General features: G+C 35.7%; 2 protein-coding genes across 3 annotated transcripts; both read left to right on the forward strand.

Moving 5' to 3' along the window:
• The first annotated feature begins 7,386 nt into the window (after positions 1 to 7,386).
• On the forward strand, positions 7,387 to 10,593 carry LOC116015314 (RNA-directed DNA methylation 4-like). Of its 2 annotated transcripts, none has more exons than XM_031255356.1 (11): positions 7,387 to 7,525; positions 7,888 to 8,001; positions 8,096 to 8,185; positions 8,352 to 8,443; positions 8,667 to 8,738; positions 8,830 to 8,880; positions 9,102 to 9,244; positions 9,347 to 9,465; positions 9,809 to 9,896; positions 9,980 to 10,053; positions 10,144 to 10,593. In XM_031255356.1, exons 2-11 carry the CDS (start codon positions 7,911 to 7,913, stop codon positions 10,404 to 10,406), a joined length of 1,083 nt encoding a protein of 360 aa, XP_031111216.1. In that variant the 5' UTR covers positions 7,387 to 7,525; positions 7,888 to 7,910; the 3' UTR covers positions 10,407 to 10,593. The 2 variants fall into 2 exon arrangements, with proteins under 2 accessions (XP_031111216.1, XP_031111217.1); XM_031255357.1 differs by having other exon boundaries at positions 7,393 to 7,525; positions 7,785 to 8,001.
• A 2,957-nt stretch (positions 10,594 to 13,550) lies between these two features.
• Positions 13,551 to 16,833, forward strand: LOC116017305 (alanine--glyoxylate aminotransferase 2 homolog 3, mitochondrial-like). The gene is made up of 9 exons (XM_031257861.1): positions 13,551 to 13,880; positions 13,993 to 14,223; positions 14,324 to 14,494; positions 14,855 to 14,998; positions 15,097 to 15,276; positions 15,723 to 15,948; positions 16,104 to 16,217; positions 16,328 to 16,414; positions 16,501 to 16,833. Exons 1-9 carry the CDS (start codon positions 13,647 to 13,649, stop codon positions 16,542 to 16,544), a joined length of 1,431 nt encoding a protein of 476 aa, XP_031113721.1. The 5' UTR covers positions 13,551 to 13,646; the 3' UTR covers positions 16,545 to 16,833.
• Positions 16,834 to 17,330: the final 497 nt, after the last annotated feature.

Raw genomic sequence — 17,330 nt, forward strand, 5'->3', positions numbered from 1 at the left:
AGGCTCATAGTCATAATGAAGGGGAGTTATAAGAAGCAATGATGGTTAGTGACGTTGATTAGCGATGTATGGGGATGGCAATATAATTGTGGTGGTTAATAGGAAAATGTGTTTTCCTTTGAGCCACCACTCAGAACTACTGTCGCCATATTATGACATTTTTTTAAGACTTCCCAAAATTTATAATTTAAACCCAAGAAAAAAATACCATTTTTTTTTTCATAAATGCTAAGATAGTATAGTGTGCGACTATTAGTTAATTCACGATTTCAGGACAATTCCAAGTACATAATTTGTTAATTACATGCATATAATATGTTAAGTGTAGCCACATAATTTAACCGTCATTTTAGACCAGGTATTGAGGAGCTTGGTGCATGACATAACAATTGAGCCAAGTTGGTTTGACTATTAGTTTAGTAACCTAAGATTCCAAGTCATCAATTCAACCCCCAACCAGAGCAATCTATTAGTCTTCTTGGTTTGAGCTAGTCAGCTATGATTCAAAGTAATTTCGAGTTCTCGTTCAAAATGAATAATGGAAAAATGAAAAAATTATTCTCAAATGTACCTATTGAGTTGAGAAAAATGGTGTTTGTGAAGACTTTATAGTAGCATGCACTAAGGGCTTTGATTTCCGTTACCATGTTTGTTTGCCTACTTTTGTTATCCTACTATATATTGTATTCAAATCCATTAGTAATTACAAAATTCATTACCTTTTTACTCCTCTACTTGAACAATTGAATAAAAAATAAGGGAGGAAAAAATGAAAAAAAAAAATAAAAATGTCATTGTCCATGCATTAAGTATGGAATTTTAATTTATACACACATATATGTATGCGTATATATATATATATATATATATATATATATATATATATATATATATATATATATATTATCTATTATATTATTATTATATATTTTCAATATTTATTTATTTTTATTTTAATTAATTAATTAATTGTTTTGATTACAATTCCTATTTACTACCAAACAGGATAATTCATTCAACTTAAACCCATTAACATTACCAAGTGCTCCGTATTTGATTTTGCACCTTTTAAGGAATTTGAATTATATAGCATAAATACTCTTCCTCGCGCTCTTACCATCACATGCCTCGAAACCTAATACGAGTACATTTTTTTTAACAACCAAACATGACCCAAATCCATTTGTATTATATCGTGGTACTGTCAACCATATAGTCCCAATAGTCTAGCAACCAACACAGGCATTATAATAAATTCTTAGTGTGAATGTGTGATGTTAACGTCAGAAAACAATCCTGGTGGGCTGCCGTTTCAATTATCTGGGCATCAAAGTAGGAAAACCTGCCACATAGTAACATTTCCCTCAAAGTCTTCACCTACATCTCAGTTATATGCATTGTAACACAACTTTAATTTAATTGTTTCTCACTGGAAACAGGGAGTCTTTTTTGTTCTCTTGTATGCATTTATTCTGCCGTTTTCTCGTACCTGCCAGCAGTCTGCAGATGCTCGATGCACCAAACATATATATATATTTCTTCTGGGTTTCTTCAAAAAGTAAGCATAAGAAGAAAACTGGGATATGTCCAGTTAATACTAAGATGTTTCTGGTAATTCATTCATAGAATAAAATAATAGGATGTTCTACTGGGAACGTGTAAGAATGGGGTTGATGAAGATCTTGCCAACACGGTTGTTTCTTCCAATCTTTTGCGGTTTGGGGGAGATTACCTGAGTTTAAGGGTAAGGGAAAACATGTTAAGGTGGGAACTAGACTCCAAGATCAATTATAGGATATTAGTACAAAATATAAGATGAATTGAGTGTGTCATCGTTGCATTTCATAACTATTTATATAAGGTATACAACAGATATAATCACCTCCAGTGCACATCGCTGGATAACTAATATTAGGTCTGGTTGACACGGTAACATCTTGACAACGACATAGTCTTACATATCTCCCAAGGTAACTCCTATATATGGATGATTCTTTGAGCAGTGACTTGGAACAAGTATATTATGATGACCCTCTAATTATCCGGTCACTAAAAGATTTCGTTTTGCAAAATAGAATTTTTGAAACAGTAAAAATGCATTGGAAACAGATGAAGTTGTGCGCATTTCACGCACACCAGACGCCTACACAGGCGCGTGCAGTGCACACGCCCGGTGGCCTTGAAGCTTTATTTTCTTTAGCCGTTTGTCTGTCTGTTTTTTTTCAATATTTATTTATTTTTATTTTAATTAATTAATTAATTGTTTTGATTACAATTCCTATTTACTACCAAACAGGATAATTCATTCAACTTTTGCCGGGAAATTCAAGTTGCTGCCGTTCACTGATTGCAGCCATATCGCTGCCACTAAGCTCAGCCATTGAAGCGCCATGGATTCAACTCAATTCTAACCAAAATCCTTGGAATTTGGCAGAAGAGATGAGAGTAATTATCCTAGCTAGATAGCTAGCTAGAATTTTATTTTTTTCCAAATGGGATTCAATTCTAACCAAAATCTTTGATATTTGGCAGGAGAGATTAGGGTAATCCTAGCTAGATAGCTAGAATTTTTATTTTTTTTTTTTGCAAATGGGAATGCTGAATGTTAAAATAGAGGCTCATAGTCATAATGAAGGGGAGTTATAAGAAGCAATGATGGTTAGTGACGTTGATTAGCGATGTATGGGGATGGCAATATAATTGTGGTGGTTAATAGGAAAATGTGTTTTCCTTTGAGCCACCACTCAGAACTACTGTCGCCATATTATGACATTTTTTTAAGACTTCCCAAAATTTATAATTTAAACCCAAGAAAAAAATACCATTTTTTTTTTCATAAATGCTAAGATAGTATAGTGTGCGACTATTAGTTAATTCACGATTTCAGGACAATTCCAAGTACATAATTTGTTAATTACATGCATATAATATGTTAAGTGTAGCCACATAATTTAACCGTCATTTTAGACCAGGTATTGAGGAGCTTGGTGCATGACATAACAATTGAGCCAAGTTGGTTTGACTATTAGTTTAGTAACCTAAGATTCCAAGTCATCAATTCAACCCCCAACCAGAGCAATCTATTAGTCTTCTTGGTTTGAGCTAGTCAGCTATGATTCAAAGTAATTTCGAGTTCTCGTTCAAAATGAATAATGGAAAAATGAAAAAATTATTCTCAAATGTACCTATTGAGTTGAGAAAAATGGTGTTTGTGAAGACTTTATAGTAGCATGCACTAAGGGCTTTGATTTCCGTTACCATGTTTGTTTGCCTACTTTTGTTATCCTACTATATATTGTATTCAAATCCATTAGTAATTACAAAATTCATTACCTTTTTACTCCTCTACTTGAACAATTGAATAAAAAATAAGGGAGGAAAAAATGAAAAAAAAAAATAAAAATGTCATTGTCCATGCATTAAGTATGGAATTTTAATTTATACACACATATATGTATGCGTATATATATATATATATATATATATATATATATATATATATATATATATATATATATATATATATATATATAAATAATATCTTTATTATATATTTTTCAATATTTATTTATTTTTATTTTAATTAATTAATTAATTGTTTTGATTACAATTCCTATTTACTACCAAACAGGATAATTCATTCAACTTAAACCCATTAACATTACCAAGTGCTCCGTATTTGATTTTGCACCTTTTAAGGAATTTGAATTATATAGCATAAATACTCTTCCTCGCGCTCTTACCATCACATGCCTCGAAACCTAATACGAGTACATTTTTTTTAACAACCAAACATGACCCAAATCCATTTGTATTATATCGTGGTACTGTCAACCATATAGTCCCAATAGTACTAGTACAACCAACACAGGCATTATAATAAATTCTTAGTGTGAATGTGTGATGTTAACGTCAGAAAACAATCCTGGTGGGCTGCCGTTTCAATTATTCTGGGCATCAAAGTAGGAAAACCTGCCACATAGTAACATTTCCCTCAAAGTCTTCACCTACATCTCAGTTATATGCATTGTAACACAACTTTAATTTAATTGTTTCTCACTGGAAACAGGGAGTCTTTTTTTGTTCTCTTGTATGCATTTATTCTGCCGTTTTCTCGTACCTGCCAGCAGTCTGCAGATGCTCGATGCACCAAACATATATATATATTCTTCTGGGTTTCTTCAAAAAGTAAGCATAAGAAGAAAACTGGGATATGTCCAGTTAATACTAAGATGTTTCTGGTAATTCATTCATAGAATAAAATAATAGGATGTTCTACTGGGAACGTGTAAGAATGGGGTTGATGAAGATCTTGCCAACACGGTTGTTTCTTCCAATCTTTTGCGGTTTGGGGGAGATTACCTGAGTTTAAGGGTAAGGGAAAAACATGTTAAGGTGGGAACTAGACTCCAAGATCAATTATAGGATATTAGTACAAAATATAAGATGAATTGAGTGTGTCATCGTTGCATTTTCATAACTATTTATATAAGGTATACAACAGATATAATCACCTCCAGTGCACATCGCTGGATAACTAATATTAGGTCTGGTTGACACGGTAACATCTTGACAACGACATAGTCTTACATATCTCCCAAGGTAACTCCTATATATGGATGATTCTTTGAGCAGTGACTTGGAACAAGTATATTATGATGACCCTCTCAATTATCCGGTCACTAAAAGATTTCGTTTTGCAAAATAGAATTTTTGAAACAGTAAAAATGCATTGGAAACAGATGAAGTTGTGCGCATTTCACGCACACCAGACGCCTACACAGGCGCGTGCAGTGCACACGCCCGGTGGGCGCTTGAAGCTTTATTTTCTTTAGCCGTTTGTCTGTCTGTTTTACTAACTCAATGCCAGCCTTCCATTTTTTTTTTCTCTCTTTTATTTTATTTCTTGCCCAACTCCCTCTTCTCTATATGACACATTAAAAACTGTACAAAATATGAACTGATATTGATGCTCTAAGGATCTCATATGTCCTTGCCCTAGGAGTGAGCGCTTGCACACTGATACACAACAGAACTAACTCTATATATGACATTGATAAGAATTGAACCGAACCCCACACCATGGCTGCTAGTAAAATTAGTTAAGCTATTAACTCTTTTTTGTTTGGAAAAAAAAAGATGCTTTTGAATTGGTCAACATTGAGCAGTGTCTTGGGAGCAAGAGATCTGTTTTTTTAAGGGAAAGGCAAGAAACAGGAGAATACAACAACGAAGCAACATGAGGGGAAAGTAAAGCATAGCAAGAAGTCAAGAACTGTCTTCAATACAAATGAATTGACTTGAATGGTTGCAGTATCCGGAGAGAGAGATTTACCACAAGAAAATATAATGCTGTCAAAAGTAAAGTGATTAATTGAGCAACTACAATCAAAAGAATCTAATCTGCATTTATGCTTGCCTGCATTTGGTAGGTGGCCATAATCCTGCCAAGAGTCACTTTCTGACTTAATTCCATTCATAAACAGAGACCAGTGAAAGAATTGTGTTCCTCAAATGCATCCCCTTGGCAATGCTTTTAAAGTTTCTGTGTGGCCAGCCCTTCCCTCCACACAACCTTGGCCAGTCTCCATTGCGTTGAAAATTCAACATGCCTGCAATTAAATTCGAATAGTATTAGGTTGAGCTACCCACAACAAGGTTTACATCTCTTAATATGCTGGTGTAAATGTGACATGGGCATGAAGTATGCCAGGTGTGGAAGGAAATACCTGCAACCCCACATGGCTGCGTGTAGAGCAAGAGCGAATGAGAACGTTCTTATATGTACCAGAGGATGATAGGGGTTAGACGGAACGGAAGGAAGCAAGGGAAGGATAATTCTGGTAAGAGAGACTCCAAGTCTAAGTCCAGAAACAATAAGAAAATTTGGTGCTACCAGTGCAAGGAGTTTAGGCACATGAAATACATGCTAATGACTAGCACGAGATGCTTCTATCATATTACGCCTAACAAGGAGTGGTATGATGGCAAGAACAATCACAAATTGAATGGTCCCTCTTCTCCAGGCACTATTCTATTTCCCCTTCAAGAACCATGGTCAAGGTTAGACATCTTGCCAAAATTTCTATATGGCAAGGTCAGGCTTCCCTCAATATAATCCACCTTTCCTCTAGGGTGATGGAGGCTGATTCAACCATGACTAAAGTAGAACGAGATTAGAATATCTTACTTAATTAGTCATCTAGAATCATAAATATTTAATAGTGGTCGTTGTCATATCAGATGCACTGCAACTGCACTTACCATTGCCCCCATTTCTCACCCCTGTTGTTGCCCTATGTTCTGGGCTCATACTAGCCAAAAGTTTATTCGGTTCCCTACCAACAATACATAGAAATGATTAACCACTGTTGTTGCCTTCTATCAGCCACCTTATAGAAACCAATTACTCACACCTCTCACTGGCAAATCATTCAGGGCTGCCATCCTATCCACCCACCTCTTTTGCCTTACAGTTTCCTACCTTTGCCACCAATATCGAACTACTGATGGTTTTATTTGTCCCGGCCCAACACAAACTGGGTTATCACTGTTTGGTGCAAAGGATTAAATGGGATGGTGGTAAGAAGTGCTGTTTATAACGATAGAAAGGCGTGGGGTAACTACTAACTAGTGCCTTTTCAGCCTCGTAACTGTATTGATAATGAGCTTATTTGGAGAATATCTCATCTCTTGTTGGTAGCATACTGCATTTTGCAAGCAAAATATTATCAAAATGTGGAAGACATTGCAAGTTACAAATTAACCCGCCTCAACCTAACTGATCAGTTCAAATCAAGAAAGTCAATAAATAGCTCCCGTTAGGAATCTAACAAACTTGTGATATTGTTTGTGATTACCAAGTAAATAGTCTGACCAATTTGGCTGAGGTTGCTATAGAGTTTGATACTACACATTATGTGATCCTTAACCTTGCAAATGAAACTAATAGTGCAGTTGGCGCTTGAAAAATTGAAGCAGATCTTTCACATAAAACAGAAACTCGAAATTGTAATGGCTGAAACACAGAGCTGCTATAAAGCATTGGAACATTAAACAGATTGAGCTTTTCTGGTTTACCTCTATCGGTTGCTCCACTGCCGTCAAAGTAGTAGTAGCCACCAGCTCCAGCGATTGCAGCGGCAGAAATCAACGGATTTTACAGGGAAGTGAGATGTAAATTACTGGTTTAATTCTTTGCTCCGTAAAATTTGTTGCAAGAAATAGTCTTCTCTCTATCTTCAATTCAAATATTCGATTTTGAATAAACCATAACGGGTCGGATATTGGCGCGTAGAGCTGTAAAAACGGAGTGAATCCGTTGGGCCCGCCCCTCCCGCCATATTATTAACAAAAATTCCTAAAATTAAAATCCTAATTTCCTAAACCCTAACACTCTCGACTCTCAGATTCTCACCTAAAGCACTCACGCAGAAGCGGCAGAACCACCATCGCTGTGACTGAGCGCCGTCTGCCTCAGCCGGGACCGCCACGCCCTCGCAAATCCCGCCAGAGAAAAATCCCGGTATTTATATATATGCTCTCTTCTGTTTCAATTTCTTACTGCTTCTTCCCAAGTGCCTTGGCTACTGCTTAGAATGCTTTATTCAATCAGACAATCTCTTTGAGTCTTTATCAAAGATGATAGCATTTATCATACTAATTTTACAACTAATTAACTCGATTGATTGAATTTTTCTTGTTTGGAATTGCAAACCATTGAATTGCTTGAAGAATTCTTCTTTGTTTAAACTAATTTATTATTCTTGAATCTTGGCCTGGAGTTCATACGCACGTGGAAAACACGTGCTTCTTTGAGCCGGTCAGATTCATACATACACTTTCTGATTATTCACGAAACCTCTCTCCCGCTTTCTTCGACGGCAGTTAAGGTATCAAAAGCCTTAGTAATGGCGGCGATGGCAGAGAATCCGAAGGACGACAAGCCGGTGATTGTTAGGGTTAAGCGAAAAGCATCGCAATTTTGCCTCGATGCTTTCTGTGAGTTCTTTTTCACAACTTTCTGTTGTACTTTTATGTGTCAGTTATGAAGGCTTTGGTTTTTGAATTCTCTGTGGCTTTGGTGAATTGGTAGGGCTTGAAATCAATGAGAGACCACTTAAACGCCCGTTGATTGACTTTGAGAAGCTCTCAATTTCCAATTCTTCTTCTTCTTCTAGTAAAGGTTTGTGAAGCTCCTTTAAATCCCCCTCCTCTTTCTCCCCAGTAAAATCTATTAATTTTTATGTATATGTTCTGCAAATTTATGATGTATATACCTGCCCGTATCTATTTATAATTGTAATGTATTTGAGTTTTAATACTATGATGCACTTCCAACTGTGTTACAGTGGAGGAATTGAAGACAAAAAAGATTCTTGTACAGCATGTTGAGACCATAACTAACTCAGAAGTCACTGCTGATCTTGTGCGGTCTTTTGTGGTTAGTATTATAATCCCATTTTATGATGCATTTTTCTGAATTCCCATTATTTTCTTTGCTGATAACTAAGGTGGGAGAATTCTTTGAGGCTTGTATTCATTAACTGTATTATATTCTCCAAATGTGCAAAACATCTCTCTTTCCAATCATTCTATTATGAGGAAGCACAATTTTAATAGTTAGTAGTAGCTACCTACTATAACTGTTTGCTACTTGGTAACAGCCTGATTCTGCTGATTCTTCAATCATCAAAGAGAAATTTGAGGAAAGAAGACATGCATTTAAGGCTAACAATGTAAGTCTTTAATGAGTTATTCCATTGCAAATTCAGACGAATATTTTTGTGTTAAGTGTTAACATGAATGCTGTGTGCATTTTCAATGTAGCACATGCAAAGGCAAGATCAGCTTCTTACAAAAGCTAAACAAAAACAAGAGGTAAACTTCTGACACTTCTCATTTTAGAAAGGAACTTTCTTATGGTCAATTGTCATTCTGAATAGATATTTCTTAGTTTGTTAACTATGAGGGAACTAATTAACATTAAATCAACTTGTTCCTTTCCAGAATTAAGCAGTCAAAAGACTCTTATCAATATATTTATTCTTTCCTCCTATCTGGTAGATTCCTTTGATAAAATCTGTAATTTATATTTCTAGGATTTGTCAAAAAGTGCTCGATTTGAGCAAGTATGGAAAAGTAGAAGGGGTAAGAAGGATGATGAAGCACTACATGAAGTCTGCCGACTGTATGATGTTGTTCGTGTTGATACAGAGGGAAAAAACCATGATGTACAAGAGGAGTATGTTTTGTTGCCCAAAGCTGTTTATGTTAATCTAACTCTATTTTTTGAAGTCTTTTTCTTGTGCCAGGGAAAATAACCACTTCTATTGTGTGTCTGTAGAGATCCAGAGTTGGAAGATCACAAGATGATGTCTCAGTATTTGCCATTCTTAAGAGAAGTCATGCCAAGTGCCGCTGATGAAATTGAGTCTGACATACATGACTATATCTTCAAACAAGGTTCTGCCCTATTTTCTCTATTGGGGTTGGAAGGCTTCAATGAAAGTTGCATTGTTGTTGCTTACTGGGGCTTTTAACCTGCAATACTATGTCTTGAAATTCTCTAGTCTTTTCTGGTATCTAGTTATTTATAAAAAAAGAGATGAACTGGCATTAATAATTTTTCTATGAAACCTTTTTGCTTGTGGATAGAACTTAGTCATTTAAGTTTAGTTTTAGGTTGTGGTTTGGATTTGTTGGATGGTTCTTCAATGTCCACACCTATTGTTTTTAATAAGTATTTTTATAGGTTACATAAATTGTTGTGCAGCATTCTTTACTGAAAATGTTAATCTTTGTGCAGCATCTTCAGATGGTTTTGTCTATGACTTCTATGCCGTTAAGAATGATGTTGAGACCATGGTGGAATCAACTGCAAACCATTTTCCTTTGTAAGGATTCATAGCAGTCTATGCTTATCCTAATCTTAGTTTGTGTCATATTTCTTGTAAAAATAGCACCTTTGATTTTACAGGGTTCAAGTGGATGACGACGATGACTTCTATGATGGTCCTGATGATTCAGACTATGGAACTGATGATTCTAATGGTACCACTAGTCTTACTTTCTTTAACGTTTCATGAATTATGCTGCCACAGCTCATACATGGGCTGATATTGTCAACTATTTGTATCTCAGATGAAAACAACCCCCGTAATGATTATCCCGATGAAGAGTCATCTGGAGATGAGGATGAAGTAGAAAGCCTATCCTCCAATGACCGGTCAGAAGCTGAGAGTGAATCTTCCTCTGACGAACAAGAAACTGACATCTATGTATCTCGCGAGAGAGACGATTTGAGTCGATTCGAGTGTTCATATGGTGGGGATCCATTTGTTGAAGATGATATCTATAGTGGTGATGATTGTGAATTGTATGACTCTGGTGAAGATGTTTGGTGAGGAAGACAAATGGATGTGATTTCTGGTAGTTGTAGTTGTCTGATATCATATGGATTCCCTTTCAGATTTAGGTTCAGTGGATTCTTACTCTACTGAGTAAAATTGTTTTTTTTTTTTTTCTCTCTTTTTGAAACAAACAAACAAACCTCTTTTCATTAATTCGAGTCTAGCTGCAGTAAATGAACAATATAAGGGAAAGGAACTTAGAAGCAATCCATACAATCTGGCTTGGATAAAACCTCCCTAGCTAATAAATGGACAACTTTATTCGTATATCATTTAACAAACGAAAAGCAAAGCTTAAAAAAATGCTCTAGCTAATTCCTAACATTATTGACAAGCAGATCAAATGAAGATACTAGTAGATTTGATTCTAATAGTATTGATAATAAAAGTAGACAAACAAACATGATAATGAATATCAAAACCCATAATAGAGTGCAAAAATCCCTAACAAAAATTTAACAACTTAAAATTGTTATGTGTGATTATTGCTAAAAAAAAGTGCTTTAATTTATTATGAGGAATGTTTGCTCTTTCTGTGTGGCAAATACAAACGTGTTTTTCATGAAAAATGAGAAACAGATTTTTTAATCCATTTATTTATTTATTCTTGAAACAACCATGATGTGGTTACTGTCACCATGCACTTTGATTAAAATTTTCTTTGTTATAATTATTCTCCATTTCATAGGAATAGGATTGTATGTTCGCTTGATACCACATGACTTGATACCTTTGAGAGTTGGAGATATGTTGATGAGGATATACGGAATATATTTGACAATATGGGTCTTTTTGATGTTATTAGTGTGTAGCAGCAACTCCACAAATAAAGTGTCATTTCAGTCATTACACCTACCACTTATTCGTAAGAATTTCAACATATATTTCCTGACCCAATACTATAAAAGTCAACTTATTCTACAAAAGAAAAGACTTAACCTAAAGAATATTCTTTCAAATATTATAGTGACTTGATCTACATAAGTGTAGCTTTTAAAAAAAAAAAAAAACACTAAATGTAACGATACCAGATGATTATTATTATGACATACGGAGTATAATATTTTATCCCATGTCATATATCTAGCAATAACAACATATTTTTTAAAATAAAATAAAACATATTTTTTTTAAGAAGACATCCGATGAGTAGGTTGAGAAAGTAGTTATGAACAGATGCTGCATTATAACAGAGTCAGTAGCACTAAAAAATAAAAAATAAAAAAGACATCTAATCGGACTTGTGATCAATTTTACACTAATTAAAAAAGGCAAATATTAAATATTATAGGGTATTGTAAATCAAAGTTCTAGTATAAGAGCAATCCTAACGGGCGTTTGGTTGGAAGAAATTATAATTTCATTTTCACATAATCCCAAATGCAAGTAAATTCCTTCTTTTGTTTGACCAACACATAACGTCAACCAATATATACCAACATCAATCAAATATATTTTCTCAAAACTCACTTATTTATTTTATTGCTTTCGTTATGCAATTCTAAAGTTTATTTACAGTGTGTTACATAAATTTTCAAAAGAAAAATATGAATTTGGTCTCTTTTTTTTTTTGAAAGGATGAATTTGGTCATTTAGTATTTATAATAATAATAATAATAATAATAATAATAAGTATGTGCATTTTTTACTTTATACTACTTATTCTCTTTCAATTCTCATGTATACTAAATATTGGAATTGAAATTTCCAGTAATTCTATTCCTACAAACCAAACATAGAAATTTAAATTATCACTTTATTCGCACATTATTCATTTCTCACTTAATTGCATTTTTCCAACCAAACGTTTGTTTTTTGTTTTTTTGTTTTGTTTTGTTTTTGTTTTTGTTTTTTTGTTTTTGTTTTTTTTTTTAAGTTTTATTTGGATTTTTGGGTGAGGTAGGGTTAGAGATAGTATGAGAGATGACTGAGGAGAGGGAAAAATGAGTTTTTTTTCATCTAACAAAAGTACACCAAATTTATACTCATGTGGATGATGATCAAAAGAAGACAACAAAATTAGGTGGCAAACTGGCAATGGATGCTGCTACTGCTACTATTAATATTAATATTATATTATTATTTCGCAAGGTGGCACTATAGTTTTGTAGAACGTGAGAATTTAGGTGTGAGGACAAAGGAGTGTGAGTCAGCATGCTATAAGATGCCGATTCGAACCTCCATATCCGACCATTGCTATATTTGCATTAAAAATATTTCACCAATAATGCTACTTATATAAAAAATATATAAATGCACTAGCATTTTCATATACTAAAAATTAAAATTGAATAACATTATTTTGTTGGAGCAATCAACTTTGTTCATGTGTAATAACTCACAAATAAAATATAAATCACACTAAAAAGATTATATATAATGAACACGATAAAAAAAATGTTGACAAGAGTTGAACTTGTGACCTTCAATAACTGTATAACAAAAATATCATCTAAGCTATCAACTTATAATTATTAATTATCTAAAAAAAATAAACGACAAAAATACATACATACTCTAATTTGAAGCTTCTTATATTTTGAGTCCATCAACTCTTGTGATATTCTTACTTATAGTCATTAACTGCTATTTGATGTACTATTATTAGTTACTCGACTTTGAATATTTTTGCCGCATTTATTAAGTTTTCAAGCCATACTTCCACCTAAAATATTTTTGACAAGTTTTTAGGTGGTACCTAAGCATTAGTACTTTACACAAATTTTTAGATTGATTAATCAGTTTGAGCTATACACAAAATCAATCTTTTCATTGCTTTTTTTTTTTTATCGGTTTGAGATGGACTCCTTATGTCTAGAAACATATATGTTGGTATTGAGTATCGAAGTTAAATTAACTAAATTTATCTCATTATGAATTTCTAGAGTGAATTCATAAAATTTATTTATAATATAATTGGACAAAACTAAAAATAAAAAATAAAAAAATGAGCTTATAAAAAAATGAATAAACCTAAAAATGAATTTGATGGCAATACGTAACTCCTGCATATTATTTTAACTGACCGCCACGAGTTTGCCACGTAGACGTAGCCAACTATGCATTCCCCACGTGATCATCGCCCCATCGCCCTCAAATCTCTTGTCTCGGACTCTCGAATATTCATTGAATATCTTTATCTTCTTCTTCTCCTACTCGTTCACGTTAATCTCTGCAATCTCAGAGTAGCGCGGAGAGCGAAAGTTTGTGTAGGTGTACTTCTCCATCCGAAAAATGAAGAGATTTATCGTATCAGGGCGGAGGGCATTATCGGCAAGAGCTTCACCGTTGCCTCACCGGCCATTCGCCACCGCCGCGCAGCCCGACGAGTCTCTTGCCTCATTGCTCCCCAAAATGCCCCCTTTCGACTACTCTCCGCCTCCGTACACCGGCCCCTCTGCCGCCGAGGTCCTCCAGAAACGCCAGCGTTATCTCAGCCCCGCCATCTTCCATTTCTTCAAGAACCCGGTGAGTTTTTTTTATACGTGACGAGTTTTTTTTTCTTTTTTTTTTTCCCCCATTCTTCTGGAAAAAAAGTTTGAAACTTTTGGAAATTCTGATTGTTTTATGGCGTGGGCAGTTGAATTTGGTGGATGGGAAGATGCAGTACTTGTTCGACGAGAATGGGCGTCGGTATCTGGATGCATTTGGCGGGATCGCCACCGTGTGTTGCGGCCACTGCCACCCTGAGGTGGTGGAGGCGATTGTGAACCAAACAAAGCGCCTCCAACATTCCACCGTATTGTATCTCAATCACACGGTAGCTGATTTTGCCGAAGCACTTGCATCCAAGATGCCTGGAGATCTCAAGGTTCACTCCTTACCTCCATTTCTATACCTTCTTTGTCTGTTCATCTTCATTTTGTTTTATTTTTTTGTTACATTTTGTTTATTTCCTTATTGTTGTTTAGGTTGTTTATTTTACGAATTCTGGGACAGAGGCCAATGAACTGGCTTTGCTAATGGCAAGGTTGTATACTGGCTGTCATGATGTTATTTCAATCAGGAATGGTTATCATGGTAATGCGGCTGCTACTATGAATGCTACTGCTCAATCTAACTACAAGTTCAATGTAGTGCAGGTACATCCATGCTATTATGGATTTTTCTGTTTGCACATATGAATGTGGCTAATTGCATAGATGTTCTTGTGCTTTAGACTTTGCTAAAGTATTGTGTCAATTAGTTTACTGATCTAATTAACCATCTAGCAAGGGCCTCCACACCCTGCCTAACAGATTGTGGAGGAGGGGTAAATCACGGTGACTCGGCGGCCCAAGTGAAACACTCACACTGTGGCTGCCAGTCTTAAGTGAAGACTGCTATTGGTAGTTGTTGACTTGCTGTTAACAACCATCAAGTTTATAGTTATGCTGTTGTGATGAGAATGGGTTTAGGAGCAAAGAAGATTGATTGTATGTTGTCTTAACCAAATTCAACAGGCTGGAATCCACCATTCCTTGAATCCAGATCAGTACAGAGGTCTTTTTGGCTCAGATGGACCAAAGTATGCCAGGGATGTGGATGAGATTATTACCTATGGAACAACTGGTTGTGTTGCTGCTTTTATTGCTGAAGCCATACAGGTATTAACATTTCACATACACCTATTACATGTACCGTTTTATCCATGTGTGTGTTACATCGTTTGAATTCTTCTACTAATGATTCCTGTTCTTGACAGGGTGTGGGGGGAATCATGGAATTGGCCCCGGGATACTTGCCAGCGGTCTATAGCAGTATCAGAAGAGCGGGAGGCCTTTGTATAGCGGATGAGGTGCAGTCAGGTTTTGGTCGGACAGGAAGCCATTTTTGGGGATTCGAGGCCCATGGAGTTGTGCCTGATATTGTTACCATGGCAAAGGTATAATCTTTTCTCCCCTATGATTTTGCACTGTTCTGTTTGAGATCCCGAAAACCCACAGCATTGAGCTGTAAACACTGTAATGTGAAAGTAACAAAGATATGCTGTGATTTGAGCTATTAGATAAGGGACTACCCCAACCTCCCCACCCACGTTCTAAATCTATCTATGTGTTTGTATGTCTATGTTATCATTTAAATTTATGTGTATGTATGTGGGGTGGGTGTGGAGGTGACACTGGCACATTGCAAAGGAATCACTGGCCATTTGAGAAGTACCACTCATATGTCAAGATTGCTTACTTGTTCATAGGTTGATTCCTGAATTTTCAAAAAGTTTTCTTGAGCAATGTTAGAAAGTTCATCTGTGACTGCTATAGATGATTTGAGCAAATGGTTTGTGCCAACCTTTGAGATTATGATGCATTTGCTTCTGCTTTACATCAGGGAATTGGAAACGGCATTCCCCTTGGTGCTGTTGTCACTACTCCCGACATTGCAAAAGTCTTAACAAATCGCACGTATTTCAATACCTTTGGTGGGAATCCCGTGTGCACAGCAGGCGGCCTAGCTGTGCTTAAAGTGTTAGAAAAAGAGAAGCTCCAACAGAACGCGCTCACTGTTGGATCATATCTCAAAGAGCGTCTCGTTTCACTAATGGAGAAGCATGAAAGTACGTTTCCTTCATTTTCCTTCATTTATATTCTATACAAGTTAAGAACTCTGTGTATCAGAAAGAGCCTGTGTTTATTACAGATACAAATGTTGCCATGAATATAAAGGATTGTTATCTTGCTTCTATGTGACCAGTAACCATACTTTTTGCAGTTATTGGCGATGTAAGGGGACGAGGCCTTATGCTAGGAGTTGAACTTGTGACCGACAGGAAGGCGAAAACTCCAGCAAAGGTTGAAATAGCTCATCTAATGGAACAGATGAAAGGTGTGTTTTTCTTGTCTCCACTCATCTTCTAGCTTAATGTCCTCACTGAGTTACGGTAATCTCTTTACTCAAATGGTATGTGACGATTAACGAATATTTATTATCTCCAGAAATGGGAGTACTGATAGGGAAAGGTGGATTCTTTGGTAACGTTTTCAGAATCACTCCACCGCTCTGCTTCACCAAGGACGATGCAGGTTCGTTCTTCATCTTTCTTTGTTAACAATTCTTTCCCTGACTTTATCTCCCTCACCGTTTTAATGTCACTTGATCGTTCTTTTAGATTTCCTTGTGGATGTCATGGATTACAACATGTCAAAGTTGTGAAGCGGGGGCGACAAAGAAGGGATCTTTCTGCTTGTTATGGCGTTTCGTGAAACGAAGGTGATCACTCTCTGGCACATATTGTTGTATGTTCTGTCAACAAATAACTGCCATACGTGGCAGGGAGATTGTGAGACATCACCTCGTTGTCTCTCTCTCCATCTTGTTGTGTTTCATTTGAATGTGTAAACTGTGCTTAAATGTGATCCTTGTAAAGATGAGACTATATATGTTCATGTTGACATGTTCTTGGTAATATAAGTCTGCAGTTTCTTCTAAGTCTGCATTTTTATGAGTCCTTGTACAGTTTCTCAAACAAAAGTGAATATGGTAAATTGGGCTTTGAAGCCATAACTAAAACTATTGTTCAAGCCATCCCCAGCACTATAAGTTTGCCAGTGTTGATTGCAGTCTGCAACGTATCCAAAACTAGCATATTGGGTTGTTGCATGCCCTTTTTTTTTCCTATTATCTAGTCATTGCCCACAAAAGGCAAAATTCTTCGCCCTAAGAGCACCCGACATAATGGTGGAAGGATAAATCATATTGACTCAGTAATTTTTAAGGTGGGAGAACTAATGCAAGATGCCCACAAAGAGTCCACCGCACCTGATCCAGCAAAATAGAATGATAAATTATAATGACTCAGCGATCTATTAGGTTGAAAGATTTCACTATGACTAATAGATCTCGATCTTGCATTATTACTCACAATCTATCACCTAATTATTAATAGTTGTTTGGATTTTTTTCTATTATCATTTTGTATGTGGGTGGGGGGGGGGGGGG

The sequence above is a fragment of the Ipomoea triloba genome, chromosome 4 (genome assembly GCF_003576645.1).
Source record: "Ipomoea triloba cultivar NCNSP0323 chromosome 4, ASM357664v1".
Lineage (NCBI taxonomy): Eukaryota > Viridiplantae > Streptophyta > Magnoliopsida > Solanales > Convolvulaceae > Ipomoea > Ipomoea triloba.

Excerpts from the sequence above, each read along its gene's own strand:
- LOC116015314 (XM_031255356.1), top strand. The coding sequence starts at position 7,911 with ATGGCGGCGATGGCAGAGAATCCGAAGGACGACAAGCCGGTGATTGTT. Across the intron at positions 8,002-8,095 it reads ATTTTGCCTCGATGCTTTCT|GGCTTGAAATCAATGAGAGA; the intron begins GTGAGTTCTTTT and ends GTGAATTGGTAG. Across the intron at positions 8,739-8,829 it reads ATGCATTTAAGGCTAACAAT|CACATGCAAAGGCAAGATCA; the intron begins GTAAGTCTTTAA and ends TTTTCAATGTAG.
- LOC116017305 (XM_031257861.1), top strand. The coding sequence starts at position 13,647 with ATGAAGAGATTTATCGTATCAGGGCGGAGGGCATTATCGGCAAGAGCT. Across the intron at positions 13,881-13,992 it reads TCCATTTCTTCAAGAACCCG|TTGAATTTGGTGGATGGGAA; the intron begins GTGAGTTTTTTT and ends TGGCGTGGGCAG. Across the intron at positions 14,495-14,854 it reads ACAAGTTCAATGTAGTGCAG|GCTGGAATCCACCATTCCTT; the intron begins GTACATCCATGC and ends CAAATTCAACAG.